General features: G+C 45.0%; 1 protein-coding gene across 1 annotated transcript; it reads left to right on the forward strand.

Moving 5' to 3' along the window:
* The first annotated feature begins 13 nt into the window (after positions 1-13).
* On the forward strand, positions 14-16,103 carry RAB11A (RAB11A, member RAS oncogene family). Its single transcript, XM_085233530.1, has 5 exons — positions 14-179; positions 6,890-7,085; positions 7,999-8,192; positions 9,156-9,236; positions 14,395-16,103. Exons 1-5 carry the CDS (start codon positions 140-142, stop codon positions 14,532-14,534), a joined length of 651 nt encoding a protein of 216 aa, XP_085089656.1. The 5' UTR covers positions 14-139; the 3' UTR covers positions 14,535-16,103.
* Positions 16,104-16,135: the final 32 nt, after the last annotated feature.

Here is a 16,135-nt window from a genome sequence, read left to right on the forward strand (position 1 = left end):
AAGCAGCTCCGCGGCGCTACCCCGGAAGGACCCGGCCGTGGGCGGGCAGAGTGCGGAAGCGCTGAGGCGGCTGTAGGGAGGGGTCCGGCACCCGCTCCCGTCCCCGGCCCCGTCCTCGGCCTCCGCTGAGCTTCGCACCATGGGCAACCGCGACGACGAGTACGATTATCTCTTCAAAGGTAACGCCCGCGTCTCCGTGCTGCCCGCGGGTCACCTTCGCGGCTCCGGCCCTCACGGCCTCCTCGCGGCCGGCGAGGAGCGCGGCGCGGGCTGACGGCCCCGGGCGGGCTGAGGGCCGCGGCCTTCCTCGGGATCCGAGCGGGCGGCGCCGCGCCCCGCCGGGTGGTGTGGAGCCCGGAGTCGGGGGCTGAGCTGTCCGGCCCGTCTCACGTCGGGGGATGATGCAGCTAATTTAACGCGGGGCGCAGGTTGCCTCCCGCCGCGTTACAGCCCCGCGGTGCTGGAGCTGCGGGCAGCGCCCGGGCGGCTTCTGGGAGCGCCGCGGGGCTGCGGTGCTGCCGTTCCGGTGCTGCTTTTGTGGTGAGGTTCAGGATTTGGGTCTTTAAAGAACTGTGGAAATAGTCGCTTATTGCAGGGAAGTGGGCTGTTGGGTTTGGAACGTCGCTAGCTATCTTGTAACGGTAAGAGATTGCAAGCTTGCCGTGGTGAAGCTTGGATGTCTTGAAAGAAAGCAGTATTCCGATCTGTATCCTTAAGCTCCTGTAATAACTTTGAGGAATTACAGTTTCCGTTGTCTGTTTTGTCCAGGTTTCATTGGAAAACCTTGACCTGTTAGTCAGTTGCTTGCACTGTTAAAGGTGAAGCTAGGAAGCATTAAGTAGTGCCTGTTTTTGCCCAGCTGGCAGCAGAGGCCCTGCTGACCGCCAGCGTCATCGCGTCAGCAGTTTGTTTTGGAGTCTGAGGTGTACAGGTTATCGACAGCATTTTGTTACCTGTACTGGCAGAACTGTGTAAATAAACTTATAATTAATGCTTTGATAGTGATGGGAGTATCAGCGACACAAAGCTTCTTGGGAGAGATGTTACCTTTCCTTAAGCCTGCTTCTTGATAGCTGTGAAGTAATACAGTTGGGATTCATTTGCGTAGCGGGGGGGAAAAATCAAAGCTAAGTTAATTGATTGCCATTCCTAAAGCTTTTCCTGTTAGACTAACGTATGGAAGCTGCTGCAGGGAATGCTAGGAAAACGGTCTTGTGGAGATGAGTGATTCAAGTCCTCCGAAGTTAAAGCAGATGGCAGGAACTCCATGGCACAGTCGCATAGCTGGGATTAATGTGGCAGCTGAAACAACATATCCAGAAATGTAGAGTAACAAAAATTGTGGAAACTGTTATGAGGACCCAGAGGAGGTGGTGTTGCCAAGCAGTTACTGCTCTGGAATGATCTTGGAATTACTGAGTGGTTGTCTGAAATCGCTGTCTTGTTACCAGGCACTGCCCAAAAGGTAAATAGTAAAAGTCCTTGGAAGAGGAAATGAGAACGTGGGTATAATTCCATCAGTGAGCATGAGGCATGAGTCCTCTGGGGACTGCAGGAACATGTGGGCAGCACAGGTGTACCAGTTTTGAAAGGAATATTTTTTATTGCTGCTTTTATTGAGCAGAGGCCTAAAACAAAAGGATATAAAGTCTCCCAGTCTGTATGTGAACTTTAGAGTGGTTCGTTGCTGTAGGCAAAAAGCATGCATGGATTTGAAAGACTGCAAAAACTCCCAGAGGAAGAACATGTGTTGTGTACCTGGGTGTGCTGCTTACACATGCTGCTTACACAACATGTGTTGTGTCTGGGGGCACAGCTGCTTGAAGATGGGGGCTTGTTACACAGAGGTTGGCCTGTTTGTTCTTTTACTCCCTGCTTCTCAGACATCTCTTCTTGCTGTCAGACTGGTCTATCAGGATGCTCAATCCAGGCAGGCAGTTCTTTGAGGTTTATAGACTTGAAGAGATGTTGTTGCTGGGGCTAACTTCAGGTTGCTGGTGTGCTATAAAAGAATCCAGGCATATTCTCTAGTCTAGCTGTCTCTTACTGCTCTTGAATTAAACTGCTGCTAGTGCGTTTGTGTGAGGCCTCTGTTCTCGTGCTGTCAGCCACTGATGGCAGCTCTATGGCAAAATCCAGCTGCTGGTGGTGTTAATAGGAGCCCACCTGTGCTGCTGCAGTTTAATCCCAGTAGCTGTCACACTGCCCCTTGCCTGGCTCCACTGCAGCAGCACTTCAGCGTGTGCTCAAACCTAATAGGCCTGGCTTAAATCAAGTCAGTTTTTGGTAACTTCTTTGTGTCCAGGTGTGCACGTCTGTGTGTCCTTCCATGCTAAACCAGTTGGTTTCGTTGAGAGCCGTGCCTGTGTCTCCTAGCACCATGCTGTAGAAAACCCAGGTCTGTGAAGCCCACTCCGTAGAATTCTTGCTCCAGTTTTAACGGGAGGAAAAAATAGTGTTGACATGAGGTTTAAATTATTGAGTAATATCCTTACTGAAGTGCTGCAACTTTTAACTCTTTTTGATTAATATATTTACAGTTAATGAGTAGATACCAAAACAGCCCTCACTCCTGGAATATGTCTTCTGTGTTTTTCACAGACAAAGCTCAGGAGGATTAGATTTGTACCCTGACCATCTGGAACTTTGGATTTGAGGTCAGCCTTCTTGTTTCCGAATGCAGACCTGGCTTGCAGTGGCATTCAGCTGATTGGTGGAAAAACTCCTGTTTCAGCTATCTGCTTCCTAGTTTGCGTCATGTTAATTACTCCAGCCTTTTCCTTTGCTGAAGGAAACAATCTGTACAGAGCTGTTGTTTTAGACTTCGGACAATGCATTTTTTTTTTTCTTGTGTTTTTGTCTGTAGGGAAGCGCAGTTGCATGGCAGATAGTGATTTTTCCAATGGTAGCAAACCCTCTGCCTTCACTCTCTTAGTTGTGGAGGCACTTCTGGGCTGAACAGACCTTCTTGCTTTGCTGTTATGCTGTGCTTGTGTTTTGGATGGTGTGTAGTACGTGCGGGTAATAGATGACCCCTATCCTAAAGTGCCTTTGAAGCAGATGATGCTTCTCTTTGAGACAGGAGCAGGATGAATACAGGTGAGGGGGAGACTGATGTAAGATACGATCACGTTAGGTTTGTCACCAGCTGGCTAGAAGATGTAGAATCAGGTCATCTAATTCTCATTCCCTTTAAACCCCAATTTAAGCGGGCTGGAAGAGGTGTTCAGCAGGGTCTTGTGGGCATCATAACATGCGTTCAGGCTCTTTGTTTATCTGCCTCTTAGTAGCAGAGCTCAGTGCAGACGGAAGTGTTTTCAGACATTGTAATCCCTGACATGTTTTAAATGGTGTAATTTGGCACTTGTGTAATAACCTTACTGCATCCAGAAGAAGCTAGCAGTGCTGGACTTTCTATTTTCAACCTGATTAGGTTGTCAATAGTGTATTTTATGAGCTGGTTGAAATTCTTAGAAAATAAGCTTCAATTAGAGGTTTAACAGAAATAAAAATTGAGTGAGAGCTGGAATGTTGGTGAAAGATTAATACGTCTCTAAATGGCTTTTCAGGAAGGAAATTGAATTCTTATTTTGGTCTTCTACCGAAATAAAACTGGAATTGCAGAATGAAATTCGTACATTTGCATGGACTGCCTCATTCTTTTTGTCCACCAAATACTTTGTCTTAAACAGTTGCAGTGCTAAGTGCTGTTGGTAGTAAATGCATCATTTCAAAAAGCTCATGGTTGCACACAGTGAGCGGCTACATCACTAAAACAGCAACAAGGAGCTGCCTGGCAGTAGTCAGCTGGGGTGGGGGATCCCTTCTGCTGCCTCTTGGGTTTTTCCAGGCTGTGCCAATACTGGTGCAAAGAAGGTTGTGATGGAGTTTCTCAAGGCTGAACTTGTTTAAATGTTTCCCATAAACTTTAGTCCTTCCAGTGCCGAGGGAGTTAAGGAATTTGCTGACTGTGTGAAGGTGAGTGGTGCAGATCTTCCAATACTACTCTCTGACTTCCTGTGTGGTGCTGAGGATGACAGCTCTCTGAATGAAGCAGGATTTGGAATGCAAGGCTTGGGGGCTTGCAGGAATTCACTGAAGTAAAAGCTGATGGACAGAAAGTTCAGCAGCTCGGTCTGATTGCAGGCAGACAGAGCCACCATGGTGGTGTGGTCAGGAACAAACCATTTCAGCACAGGGCATTTCTAGTAGAGGTGGCAGGATTAAAATCCCTGTGTACGTCACCACTGAGGTCTCACCTGGAATGATGCATGTGGTTGTTCTCACTGCTTGGAAGAGAAATGAAGAACTTGTAGGGAAGATGCTTGGGGAAATGCACCATCTGTTTATAAGGATACATTTGATAAGTCGGCTTATTTAGGTGGTAGAATGAAGCTGAGAAGATGCAGCTGCTTTCTGTAAATATGTGAAACAGCATAAACACCACTGGGAGAAGAAACTAATAAGCTAATGGGCAGTGCTGGCACACAAACACTGGTACCAGCTGACCGCTAATTTCTTCTGAAAATTAGAAGGCAATTTCTAACCATTAAGAGTGAATTTCTGGAAGAGAAGCCCAGTAAAAGCGCCTGTGCAGGAACAATTAGCTTTGATGTGGAATTAGATATCATCATTTCCCTCTCAAACTGTTTGCCTGTGATAGTTAGATTTGGGCTCTGGCATTCAGGGTCATTCCTGCTGCTTTTCTCTGCTGAGAATGTAATATATGGGAACGCTGGGGTGGTTTGGTAAGGAAAGCAAAATAAAAATTAATGTAATAATCCGAGTGATGGTTAACACTGTTTCAGTTCATCGTTGCATTCAAAGAATGATAGCTCAGACTGGTGGAAATGCAGAAAGTGTGAGGAACCTCAGGTACCGCTGACACTGCGAGCTGTTCCTGTGGCTGTGCTCAATGCAAGCTGCAGTGGCCCAATTAAGTAGAGGAAATAGCTGGTTTCAAGGAGGAAAGTAAGATATTTCACTTTTGAGACACGTTAATCTGGCACTGGAGAACACTCAGACATAAGCAGTGTGGTACTTAGACAAGGTGAGGAAAAAAGCCTGGCGGGGGGAACTGCCTGAACTGTCCTTGGAAATGTGCACTGAACAAGGGAAACATTTGTGAGGGCAGGAGGTGACAGGGATGGGATGCAGCTTCTGGAACACAGGGATGTGCACGGACTGCTTTCCTCATCTGGAGAAGTTTTCAGCCCGGTTGTCCCAGTACATACAAACATGATGTCATCCAAAACTGTGGCCTAAACCTGCTGAAAGAGTATTGAAGATCTCATTTGCCAATGGAGAAGGAAACCTGTGGTGATTTGCCTAGTGGTGATGATGTAATTAGGCGTGCTGACCTCTGCACTGACTTTATTACCCTTTGGCATCCTCGGTGCCAGGAAAGCTGCTCAGCTGTGTCAGGGCAGCTGACACTGAACCCCGCTGACCTGTCATGTGGGAAAACAGATCCTGTTTGCATTCAGTGTACGAACATGCCACTTGCATGCACTGTGGGTCCTCCTATGTGAAGTGTTAAAGCTGCTCTGTGTTTTCTGCAGCCTCAGAAGTGCGGCAGGCCGCTCGCTCAGTCAGCTGCAGGGGGGGCTGCAACGTGTCAATGAAGTATTCTCTGCAAGACTACTCGAAGCTGGTGTTTGCTGCAATTCTCACTCTATGGAGAGAATTTAGTAGCTGCTTCTCAGCTCCTACAGTCAGGGAAAACCCCGTTTGTCAGAATTATGCATTATGTAAATAGGGAACAGTGTCCAGAACTCTGCTGAGTGATGCAGCAAATGCTGGGAGGTTTTATGCTGCTAGGCTGTCTCACTCCAGAGCTCAGTGGACTCATTCCTCTGTTGTACCACACAGCATATTTAACGCTGTGTTGCAACATCTTAAAGCTGAAATGATGTCTATTCCTGTGCAAACACTTGCTTTTTTTTCTCAAAACAAGTAGAGCCACACTGTTTCCTTTGTCACCCATGGCTCTTCTGCTTGTATGGGCTTTGATGCCTTTCTTCTCAAGGATCTTATTCCTCCTCTTCCTCCTCCTTTTCCTTCTGTTATCTGTTCTTATGATCAGGGCAGAGGAGCATCCCAAGCGGCTGCTGTGTGACATGACTCAGGTGGCCTTGCGTTACACCCAGCAACTGAACTTCCTGCACCTTTGCAGCCAGTTCCCTGTGCACTGCTGTGGCAGTGGGGTGGGGTGGGAAGGGCAGCAGATGGTGCCTGTAGTCCTGAGCCACAGCCATCTTCTACAGCAGCATTCTGGAGCAGCGCTGAGCTCCGAGCCTCAGCAGCAATGAGCGACTGCTGAGGTGTGTGCTGTGCCCAGGCAGCCTTTCAAGCTGTCCATCAGGGTGACGGTGGTCTTGTGACTTCTGGTTTGTTTTTTTTGTTTTTTTTTTCCTTCTGTGCTAGTGGGGAACCTCCTTTCTGCAAGGGTGTGAGGGGTGTAGAATAAATGCAGCCTGCTGCCTTCCCTGTGTGCTGGAGTTATGCTTCAGCAAAACACTTGTGTGGTTTTTCATTTGTTTTAGTCCTAGCGTTGTCGCAAGGATGTAAAATCCAAACTGTCTCTGACTTTTGTGCTTTGCCATGTATGTTTTTCCTGGAGGAGGAATGTGATTCAGTGTGAAGCAAAGGAGACTGAAATGTAACTGCTAAAAACCAAGTCTGAAGTCTGTTTGAAATGTTGGTGAGTGTGACAGCTCTGGCTCTCTGGAAATCTCAAGGCTTGGACAACAGACCCCTGACATGAGGGGTGGTTTTGTTATTCTTTTCCCCTGGTTTTATTCTGGAAAACAAATATATTCACTGCAGGTGATTGTCAGTAGATAATCTATATCTGGGATGTGATTCCAATGTCATTTCTGTCTTCTAGTTGTCCTTATTGGAGACTCTGGAGTAGGCAAGAGTAACCTCCTGTCTCGATTCACTCGCAATGAGTTTAACTTGGAAAGCAAAAGCACCATTGGAGTAGAATTTGCAACAAGAAGCATTCAAGTTGATGGGAAGACAATAAAAGCTCAGATTTGGGACACAGCAGGGCAGGAGCGATACCGAGCTATAACATCAGCGTAAGTGGCAGCTTATATGGCTGGAGAGAAGCGTGAACTTGGGGCCCTTCTGATTCCTCAAACTGCAAATGGGATGGATTTTCTCTTATAATATCCACATACAATATGGGGAAAGGAAGCTCAAATGTTATTCTGTCCTGAAGCTTGACACAGTATGAACAGATTTACTTCTCAGTGCTCTCATGATATGTAACTGGAGGCGTTTCTGAGCTGTGAGAGACTTATTTAAGTGCAAGCCATTGATGAAATAATAGCTGTAATGATGGAGGTTTTATCAGTGGTAACCTACGACCAGAACGCCTCCTGTATCAGTGGGGAGGCACTGCTCACTCTGTGTGTTTGTTTAATGGAAAAAGCAGCACAGCAAAAGCTAGATTTGAGTAAAACTGGAGGTAATTGTGGGGTGGGAAAGCACAAGCTTTTTCTTTTTGAATATGTAACCATGCCTCTCCCTGGTCAGAGAGTAAACCAATTAGGGCATTTCATAAAGAGAACAAATCAAGTTGGTTTTTTTTTTTTTTTTTTTTTTTTTTTTTTAAATAATCCAGTGAGTCATTGTGAAGTCTTCCTGCTGCTCCGGGCTGTGCCCATACTGCACCCACAATGGTGGGTGGGGAGCCTTTCAGGAGTGGGTCAGAGGCTGAAGGTGACAGCAGCTCCCCACAGACTACAGTGCTTCATTTTTTGAGGTGCAGGGTGACCCACCAGACCCTGGCTGCTGTTGTGGTCACATGGATTAACCCTGGTCTGGATGCTGTATTTCAGCTGCTTCAAGTCCCACGTATCATGCTTTGTATTATTATTATTTTTAATATAACTGTCTTTGCAGTAGTGGGAAACAGCTATTGCTCAGTAGCTTGTCACTTTCAATTGTGTTTCTTGCTGGTTGTCTAACACATCTCTTCACCCACAGGTACTATCGAGGTGCTGTCGGGGCATTGCTGGTGTATGACATCGCTAAGCACCTTACTTATGAGAATGTAGAGAGATGGTTGAAAGAGCTGAGAGACCATGCAGACAGCAATATTGTAATCATGCTTGTGGGAAACAAGAGTGACTTGCGCCACCTGAGAGCAGTCCCTACAGATGAGGCCAGAGCTTTTGCAGGTTGGTGAACTCAAAATTAATTTCCTAATGCAAACTGTTCAGACTTTGCCTACCTGATGTGAAATACATGAGTGTACAGGTAGGAGGGGAAAGATTTAGTGCCACATACTGTTTTATGCCTTTCTTCATTCAGTTGAAAATGAAGTTCTATAGAACCTGCATGCTGATAGACTCTCAAGAATCTGCCGGAGGCACTTGAAGACAGTTTTAAACCAGACTTAGTTCCATGCTTATGCATTGCTTTTCTTGTAGAAGCTGTGCTGGTGGGTTTAAGTTTCATGCGTGGTGGCAGCTTTGTGTCTGTGTAATATCTGATCTATATCAGCTGATTTGGAGCCCTGAACAGATGCTGGTATCTGAACAGATGTACATTAAGCCACCTTTCTGGCTCTTAATACATAATTAAGATATGTGAAAAGTAATTCTAGAAATTATTCTGTTTGTGTATATCTTGCCTTGTTTTAGGACAGATTTCTTTAATTGTGGAGGGAAGCTGAGTTTTGTTCTTTAAGGTTTGCTGTAGCTGCTTGTGCAGAGTGAGGATACCTGCCTGCAGGTAAAGGACTGCTGTTCCCTGATAAGGCTTGCCCTGTTAGGTAAGCTGCCATGACCTATTGGGAGATGGAAAAATTTGACAAGGTTAAAAAAAAGTCCAGGAAGTTTCCTTGCACATTTCTTGAGAGTGCAACAAATTCTCAATTTCAGTGATGCTCAGTGTACCTCCAGGTAACACAGCAGTGGCCTGATCCCTGTGCCTGATGATAACTGTAAATTATGTTGCTGCTGTTAGCTGGCCTTGCTTTCAGATTGTAAAGGGGAAAATCCTACAACTTCTAATGTGTTTTCTTAGCACTAATGCATCTATCTCATCAGCAACACTACATACGTTGTCTGGTACGGAAGTTCTTCTGGATGGGAGATAAATTTTATACACCTCTAATTATGGTATTTCTGTCCATGCAGAGAAGAATGGTTTGTCATTTATCGAGACATCTGCTTTAGACTCTACAAATGTGGAAGCAGCTTTCCAGACTATTCTGACAGGTGAGTCATCTGATACTTTGTTTGGAGGAGGAAGGGCAGAATGCTGCTCTGGTATGCAGCAAATAGGCATTTATTTGCCTATAAAGTGTGTAAAATTCATCAATTTAATCATTCCTCACAGCAGTAATACTCAGACACTGCTTTTGAAGTATCATAGTTGATAGACTCAGGAATGAGTCCTACTCACTTTGCTCTACCCTGGGTTTCCAGTCAGCCTGGTTTATGTGCTTCACTTTCCCATTTGTGGAACAGGGAGTGCCTGTGAGAGAATTGTCTCATGCCCACCTCCAGACAAAAAGGCTGTTGTCAGAGGAGAAGGCAATCTAGCTTGTTTCCATCAGTAATGGTGAGAATAACAGTTGCCAAGAGAAAAATGCCAAAAGAATTAAGCAGTACTGGTAGTGTGAGACACAGTGACAGGTTGGTTGCTGTCAGTGCATGTAATACTCCTGGCTGGACTTCTGGCCTTTATAGCACGTGATAGCAGAGACTGCTGCAGTTTTCATGCTCAGTGGATGAGGTACTTCCTTTTTGTTTAACTCCTTTGTCTGATAGGTGTAATTTCTCACTTCTGTGACATTGGCAACTATCAGATTTTTAGATCAGATTTTTTTTTTTCTTTTTGGCAAGTAAGGGATACTTTCTTTCACAAACACATCTTAAAGGACATGTTAGCCACATTGCAGTGCAGGAGGTAGCTAGGAAACTGTAATAAATATAAATTCTGGAGCATTTTCCTGAGTTGTTCAAAATGTGTTACGAGTTCCCTTGCAGTGGGGGATGGGGAGAGAGATCTAACTGCCCTCAGCCCCTTCTTGGACCACACTGCCATAGCAGTGATGGCTGGTGTGCTGCATGCCCTGGGCTGCTGCCTTATTTCTGCAGGTCTGTGTGACTCGGATACAATGTACTGCTGTTGCCACAGGGAAGCAGTTCACCTGTTGGGCACACACTAGGCTGTTTCCTTCTCTCTCTGCTTGCATACTTTCAACAGCACTTTTTATTCCAGAAGTTATCTTGGCTTCTAATTAGCGGAGGTTTGATCTTTCTGGTTTTATTTCTCTGTGAAGGAGAGCAGTCTGTAATGGGAGAACAAGCGATTAAGATTAACCCTCAGTGGACTCTGGCAGATTGTTGGGGCTGTTGCTTTCTCACAAACATCAGAGCTCCCTGTGTTGCTGTGACAGGGTTTTGAGTAAAGAACTCGTGGGCATGCGGACAGAATTCTTGTTGAGGAAGGGCTGGTTCAGCTGTGCTGGAAGAAACACTTCTGATTAGTGGGCACGTGGCTTTCTCCAGACATAGACTCCTGTTTCAGGGAGATAAAGATGAAGTAAATAATGCATTAGCAACAGGTTACCTCCATCTCTGCTGGAGGTAACTGGCATGCAAAGGATGAATGTTCTGCCAATAAACTTGATAACACTTTACAGCTGGCTATTTGTGTTAATGATTTGCTTTTAAAGGAAGAGGTGAGCAGTCATCTGAGGAATGTGGTTTTCAGAGTGACCCTGCAGAATCATGGATAGTCTGTACGTATGTGGCTAGGTTGCTTCCAAACGTAATACTAGAGGGAGGAATACTTGCTGTCATTTGAAGTAGAAGGTTGATAAAGCCAACAGGCTTTACCACAGGCTGTGTGTGGAGGAGGCTGACAGAAGGGGCAGGGCATGCTGCTGCACCAGCTCAGCTAGTATTTTCCACGCTGGGAAGAGTCCTGCAAAGACATCTCAGGCTGCTCTCAGTGGCTCTCAGCTGCTTAGATCTTTTCTGGACAGGGATGTCTTGACTGAGATCTGGAGCGAAGCTCCTTTCTGAGCCCTACTGAAGGTGATCTGGTTGAGACGGTGATGGAAACTCCAAAGAGTACTTTCAGTTAGAGTCATACCAGGTTGATGTTAAGCTTATTCACACCTAGATTCTCAGATGAAGCCACCTTGAGCAGATGGCTTTGGGTGTAGGAAATATTAATCCGTTATAGTTAGCACTGTGTTAAGTGAGTGTGTGGTCTGCTGTTGTCACAGGTGGTAGCAGAGGGAGAGAGCTTTCCTTTTGTCTTGCCATATTATAGATTTCCTGGAGAAGGGCAGTGGAAGGGAGGAATTAAATCTTAAATCCAGTAGACTTCCTCTCCTGTTGTCTATACCAGATAAGTTTTGGGGAGCTTTTCCTTCTGTGACTTAAAATAATGGTCCCTATCCAAGCTCTTCAGTTGTAAGATGTCTAGACTTCAAGGGCTAATTCCTGTGCACACAAAGCTGCTTTGTATTATTTGGCAAATATGAGAGACTGGTGTTTTAATCCTATCCCCTGTGAGCATTCACAGCAGGATAAAGCATCCTTAAAGTAAACTGGAGTCAGCCTCCACTCCCTGCCTCATTCAGTGCTGTCTCTGTTCCTGTTCCGCATTCTTCTGTGGTTTCATCTCTAAGGAATCCCATCTCCAAGGCAACATCATCACAGAGTACAGACACTAAGAATATTTCATAAGAACATAAGAAAGAGGGATTTCCTCTTTTTGTTAGTTCTGTACACCTGAAAGTGTATGAAACACTAGCCCTGGTTGAGCAGACAAGGACTGGGCAAATAGACAGCAGTTGTGTTTTTTTTTTTTTTTTTTTTTTCCCCAGCTCTTATAGCACAAGGCCTGTCTCACATGGTTACCAATTACGCAGAGAAGCATTCTGCTGAATGTGTTCTTAATAAGGTCTCATTCAGTTACTGAGCAGAGCATAAAGTGTAGTGTCTTCATTAAAAAGTACATATCTTCATTAGCTGGGCATTCCTCAGTACAGACCAGTTTCAGTGTAGGCTTTGCCTCTGGGCATTTTGCTGCAGGAAGAGCAGGTTTAAGCTGTTCCCACCTTCTCCATCACACCAACACAACTATGTGTGGTGAAGGAGTGCAGCTGTAGTGTAGGGCAAAGTCGTTTTTAACCATTTACACTTTGATCTAGAGCAGTATCCTGTGTCTGCACAAAGGTTTGCACAGCAGAGGAGGAAGAAGTGGCAGTGAGCAGAAGTGGAGCTGCTACAAGTTGATTCGAGCAGCACTGCTGCTAGATGTTCTAGCAGGGCAGGGAGTGAAGATCAGTTGGAACTGAGAACAGAGAGACCCTTATCAGCAAAAAATCAGCACTGTTATTTTTAAGACTGTTAAACAACCCTGAAGATGTTTGAGTGCTTTGAGATGAGGGTGTTATGCAGAGGACATTGCATATGGGTAGGGGTGGAGGAATTGTGTGACGGCTCATGTTAGACAACAGTATGAACTTATTCAGGAACTTCCATGGAAAACAATTGCTGCTTCTAAGTGTTTGAGCAGATATATGGAGCAGAGAACTTGTCCTGAAGAATGCAGTGCAGATCTCTTCCAGCTGTGCTCCCTCCACCTCTGCAGGTGGAGGGTATATCTGCAGGTGTGTGCCCTGTGCTGAGCATTACTGTCTGGCCTGCCATGGGGCAAAGCTGGTCTTTATTTACAGATCCCCATGTGGGCTTGCAGATGGCTTTAAAGGTCTGTTGTTGTACGTTTTCCTCAAACTTGTGAAGTTGTTCATATGTCATGGAAAGAATAGAGAACTTCACAACTGGTGAAATCAGAAAATCCTGCTTTGTGTCTACAGTTTATTTGGTTGCATCAATGACCTGATCCTAACTGAATGCATGTATGGTCCAGCTTTCTGAGCAGTCTATCCCTATCTGAGTTTGAGCCCTCACTTTAGAGGCTCAAGAAATAGATTCTTTTACAGTGCAGCTTGCAAAGGCTAAAGTTCCTTCTACAGACAGTAGATACAGCACAGTATCTGTGAGAAATTACTACTTGGTCAGCAGTTACATGGATGTGTGCAGCCCTGCTCTTGCTCTTCCTGGGGGGCACTCAGCCTGTGTTTGTGTTGGCAGCTTCAATCAACGCAAGCTTGTTGCATCAAGGGCAAGGTTTGTAGGCCTTGTTTATCAGGAACCCTTTTTAGCTCCTCAATGCCATCAGTTCTCATCATAAAAGCAGGCTCAGAGCTGTGTGACCAGCCCTTGGCAGCAGATAGGACTTCTCTACATGAGGTTACTCAGTTTCCAGTACTGAACTGATGTCAGGATGTGCACTAAGCAGCAGCTCATTAAATTCTGAACAAAGGCTACTCAGTAATGATGAATCTTTGGTGGGAAAGATGTGTTTTGGTCTGGGGTCAGACGAGGTGCTTGGACCATCGTTTTCCAGGGACCTACAAAAGATTTCGAACCTTTGTTGTGTTTCACCCAAGTTACTTGTGAGCAGTGTTCTGCTCTGCTCTGCAGACACCTCTTCTTGTGTGACCTGAGCTTATCCAGAGTGCCCCAGCAGGCCGTGCTGCAGCATGCAAATGATGTGGGTAGTGCTGTGTGCTTGGTGCCAGCACACTGTTCTGTTGTGTAAAGCAGATGTGATGTTGTCATTTCAGGGTAGGCTTTTTGCTGAAGGTGGAACACTTTTAATTGTTTTGTTAATCAGGCTTAGCAGGTATTTATTTATTTTTTTCAGTGGTTTAAAACTTGAATTTGCAAGTGAGTTCCCAGTGTTCTATTTCTGGTGTCCTTTATTTCCTTCCTGGGTGAAGTGCTACATGTCACACTTCTCTATGCATGCTGAAGGGAATACCTTTGTACCTACTCTCAGTGTGTGTACAGCAGGTACTGTTGGCCACAGACAAATCCCAGGAACTTGGCAGAGCTTTCAGTTATGTGCACCTGGCGGAGGTAGGAAAGGCAGAGCAGTTTAACCTGTGCTCTCTGACTTCTGCTGGGATTTCTTTGTCTGTAGTCAGTCTTCTCTGAAGTCCTGAAGCTGATCTGCACTAACACACTGTTCTCGTGGCTCTCAGAACAATCAGAAGGAATTGATGGCATACATGGTAGATTCTGCACCTTTACTGAGAGTCAGGAACTATTTTTTTAATTGCTTTTGGTAAAGCAATTGTGAAAGAAATGTGTTTTGCAAAGATGGTTTCTGTTTTAATTTATAAATACAGAAGATCTCATTGAACTACTTGTGAAAGCTGCTGTGCTTATCATTGCAAAGTATGGGAAATCTTTGCTCTCTGCAATTCTTGGCTTCCCCAGATGTTTGCTTTCTGATGTTGCTCTGCATGCACGTAACGATGGGCTCTTTCTCATCTTCCAGAGATCTATCGTATTGTTTCCCAGAAGCAAATGTCCGACAGACGTGAGAATGATATGTCTCCAAGCAACAACGTGGTTCCCATTCATGTCCCTCCGACCACTGAAAACAAACCAAAGATGCAGTGCTGTCAGAATATATAAGAATTATTCATTCTTTCCTAAAAGGCTGTGTATATTCCCCAGGTCCAAGATTTAAATATATTTGTAATTCTTGTGGTTACTTTCTTGTGTTCAGTTACTGCTTATTCCTTCTGAATTTCTCCATGTCTTAAACATTTTGATTTCTGTGTTTTATAATCTATTGCTTCTATGTGGCTGCAGTATTTTCCCAACGCTGACTTGTCAGTTTTGGTTCAGTAAATTGTTTGGAGCTGAACTGATCTCTTTGCAGCGTGATGCCCGCTAGTCAGAACACAGACACATTTAGTGAGCACTCGAAGATGTAATTCTGCTCCTTGCAAAACAATTATTGTTGGGTTAACTAGGAGAATATCTCTGGGCAGGATAATCTGTCTTTGTCTTAAGGTGTTGTATACTGCATCTAAAGCTTGATGGAACGCCTGTTGCTCTGAAGTGCAATTTTAATGTAAAGTTAAATGTCTTTGGCTACATCTTCAGATTGTCAAGAGGAGATCTTGCTATAGAATATTCTGAGGGAGGTGGGGGATGAGAATTTCTCACAAACAAGCAGCAGGGTTCTTGCTACCGGTGAATGAGCTTTTGTGGTTTGGCACCTGCTGCAGGGGGCTGCGATGCAGGCAGGGCTGCTGCGGGTGCTGGTGGGACTCACGTGAGCTGCCTTCATGAAGGAGGGAGAAGCAGTGTGCCTCACTGAGGGTCACTGGAACATGCAGTGTGTTTTTGTGCTGCCCGAGGCTCAGCCGCCGCAGTACCAGTGCTGTCAGGGCTTGAGGATGCCTTTTTTCTTTCATGATGCACAGACTTGAAGGATGTTGTCACATATTGCCTATCACATATCAGTACATGCCACACATACTAAGATATTCAGATGCTTGAGTTGATCAGCAACTGCTACAACCTGGTCTTAGTCTTCAGTTCTATTTCATCCAGTATTTCTAAACGATTCCAGTGGTTTGGTACATGTTCTGTAACAAAAAACATCTGGAGTAGTTATTGGATGCATTCATTCAGTGATTGTCACTCAGCACAACTCATCTGTTCAATTAGTTCAGGGATACATGAACTGTGCCTTCTGTTGCTGTATTCTGAAACCACTGCATATCATACAGTACGTGCTATTCCCAGCCATGCCTGTAATGTGGAGATGTGGGGGCTCTCAGCACTGAATTTCTACTGGATTTAAAAGAACTGTTTGTATAAATGCCAGCGGTTATCTGTACAATTAGAGGAAGTAATTGCCTGTAGGGAACATTTCTCAAACTCTGATATGACCCACTTAGAACATCTGGATTTGGGTAGGCACTACCAGCTGCATTTCTTACCCAACCTTTCTGTCTTGCGGTGCTCATGATGTGTAAGGCACACGGAAGGCATTGCTGTAGTTGGTCACTTTTTTTTTTTCTTAAGTCCATTTCTCCTCCTAATATTAGTTCTGAAGATGCTATTTTGATCTGTTTGTAAATTACTTTGTATTTTATGCATGTACTGTAACTTGATTCATTATTTTTTTAGATTGATTTAAAATATATTCATCCATGATTCTAATAAAGAATTACAGGGGACAACTCAGTATGGTGTTGGGTGCACTTCTTGGGAGAAGA

This window comes from Meleagris gallopavo, chromosome 12 (genome assembly GCF_905368555.1).
Source record: "Meleagris gallopavo chromosome 12, MGAL_WU_HG_1.1, whole genome shotgun sequence".
NCBI classification, from domain to species: domain Eukaryota; kingdom Metazoa; phylum Chordata; class Aves; order Galliformes; family Phasianidae; genus Meleagris; species Meleagris gallopavo.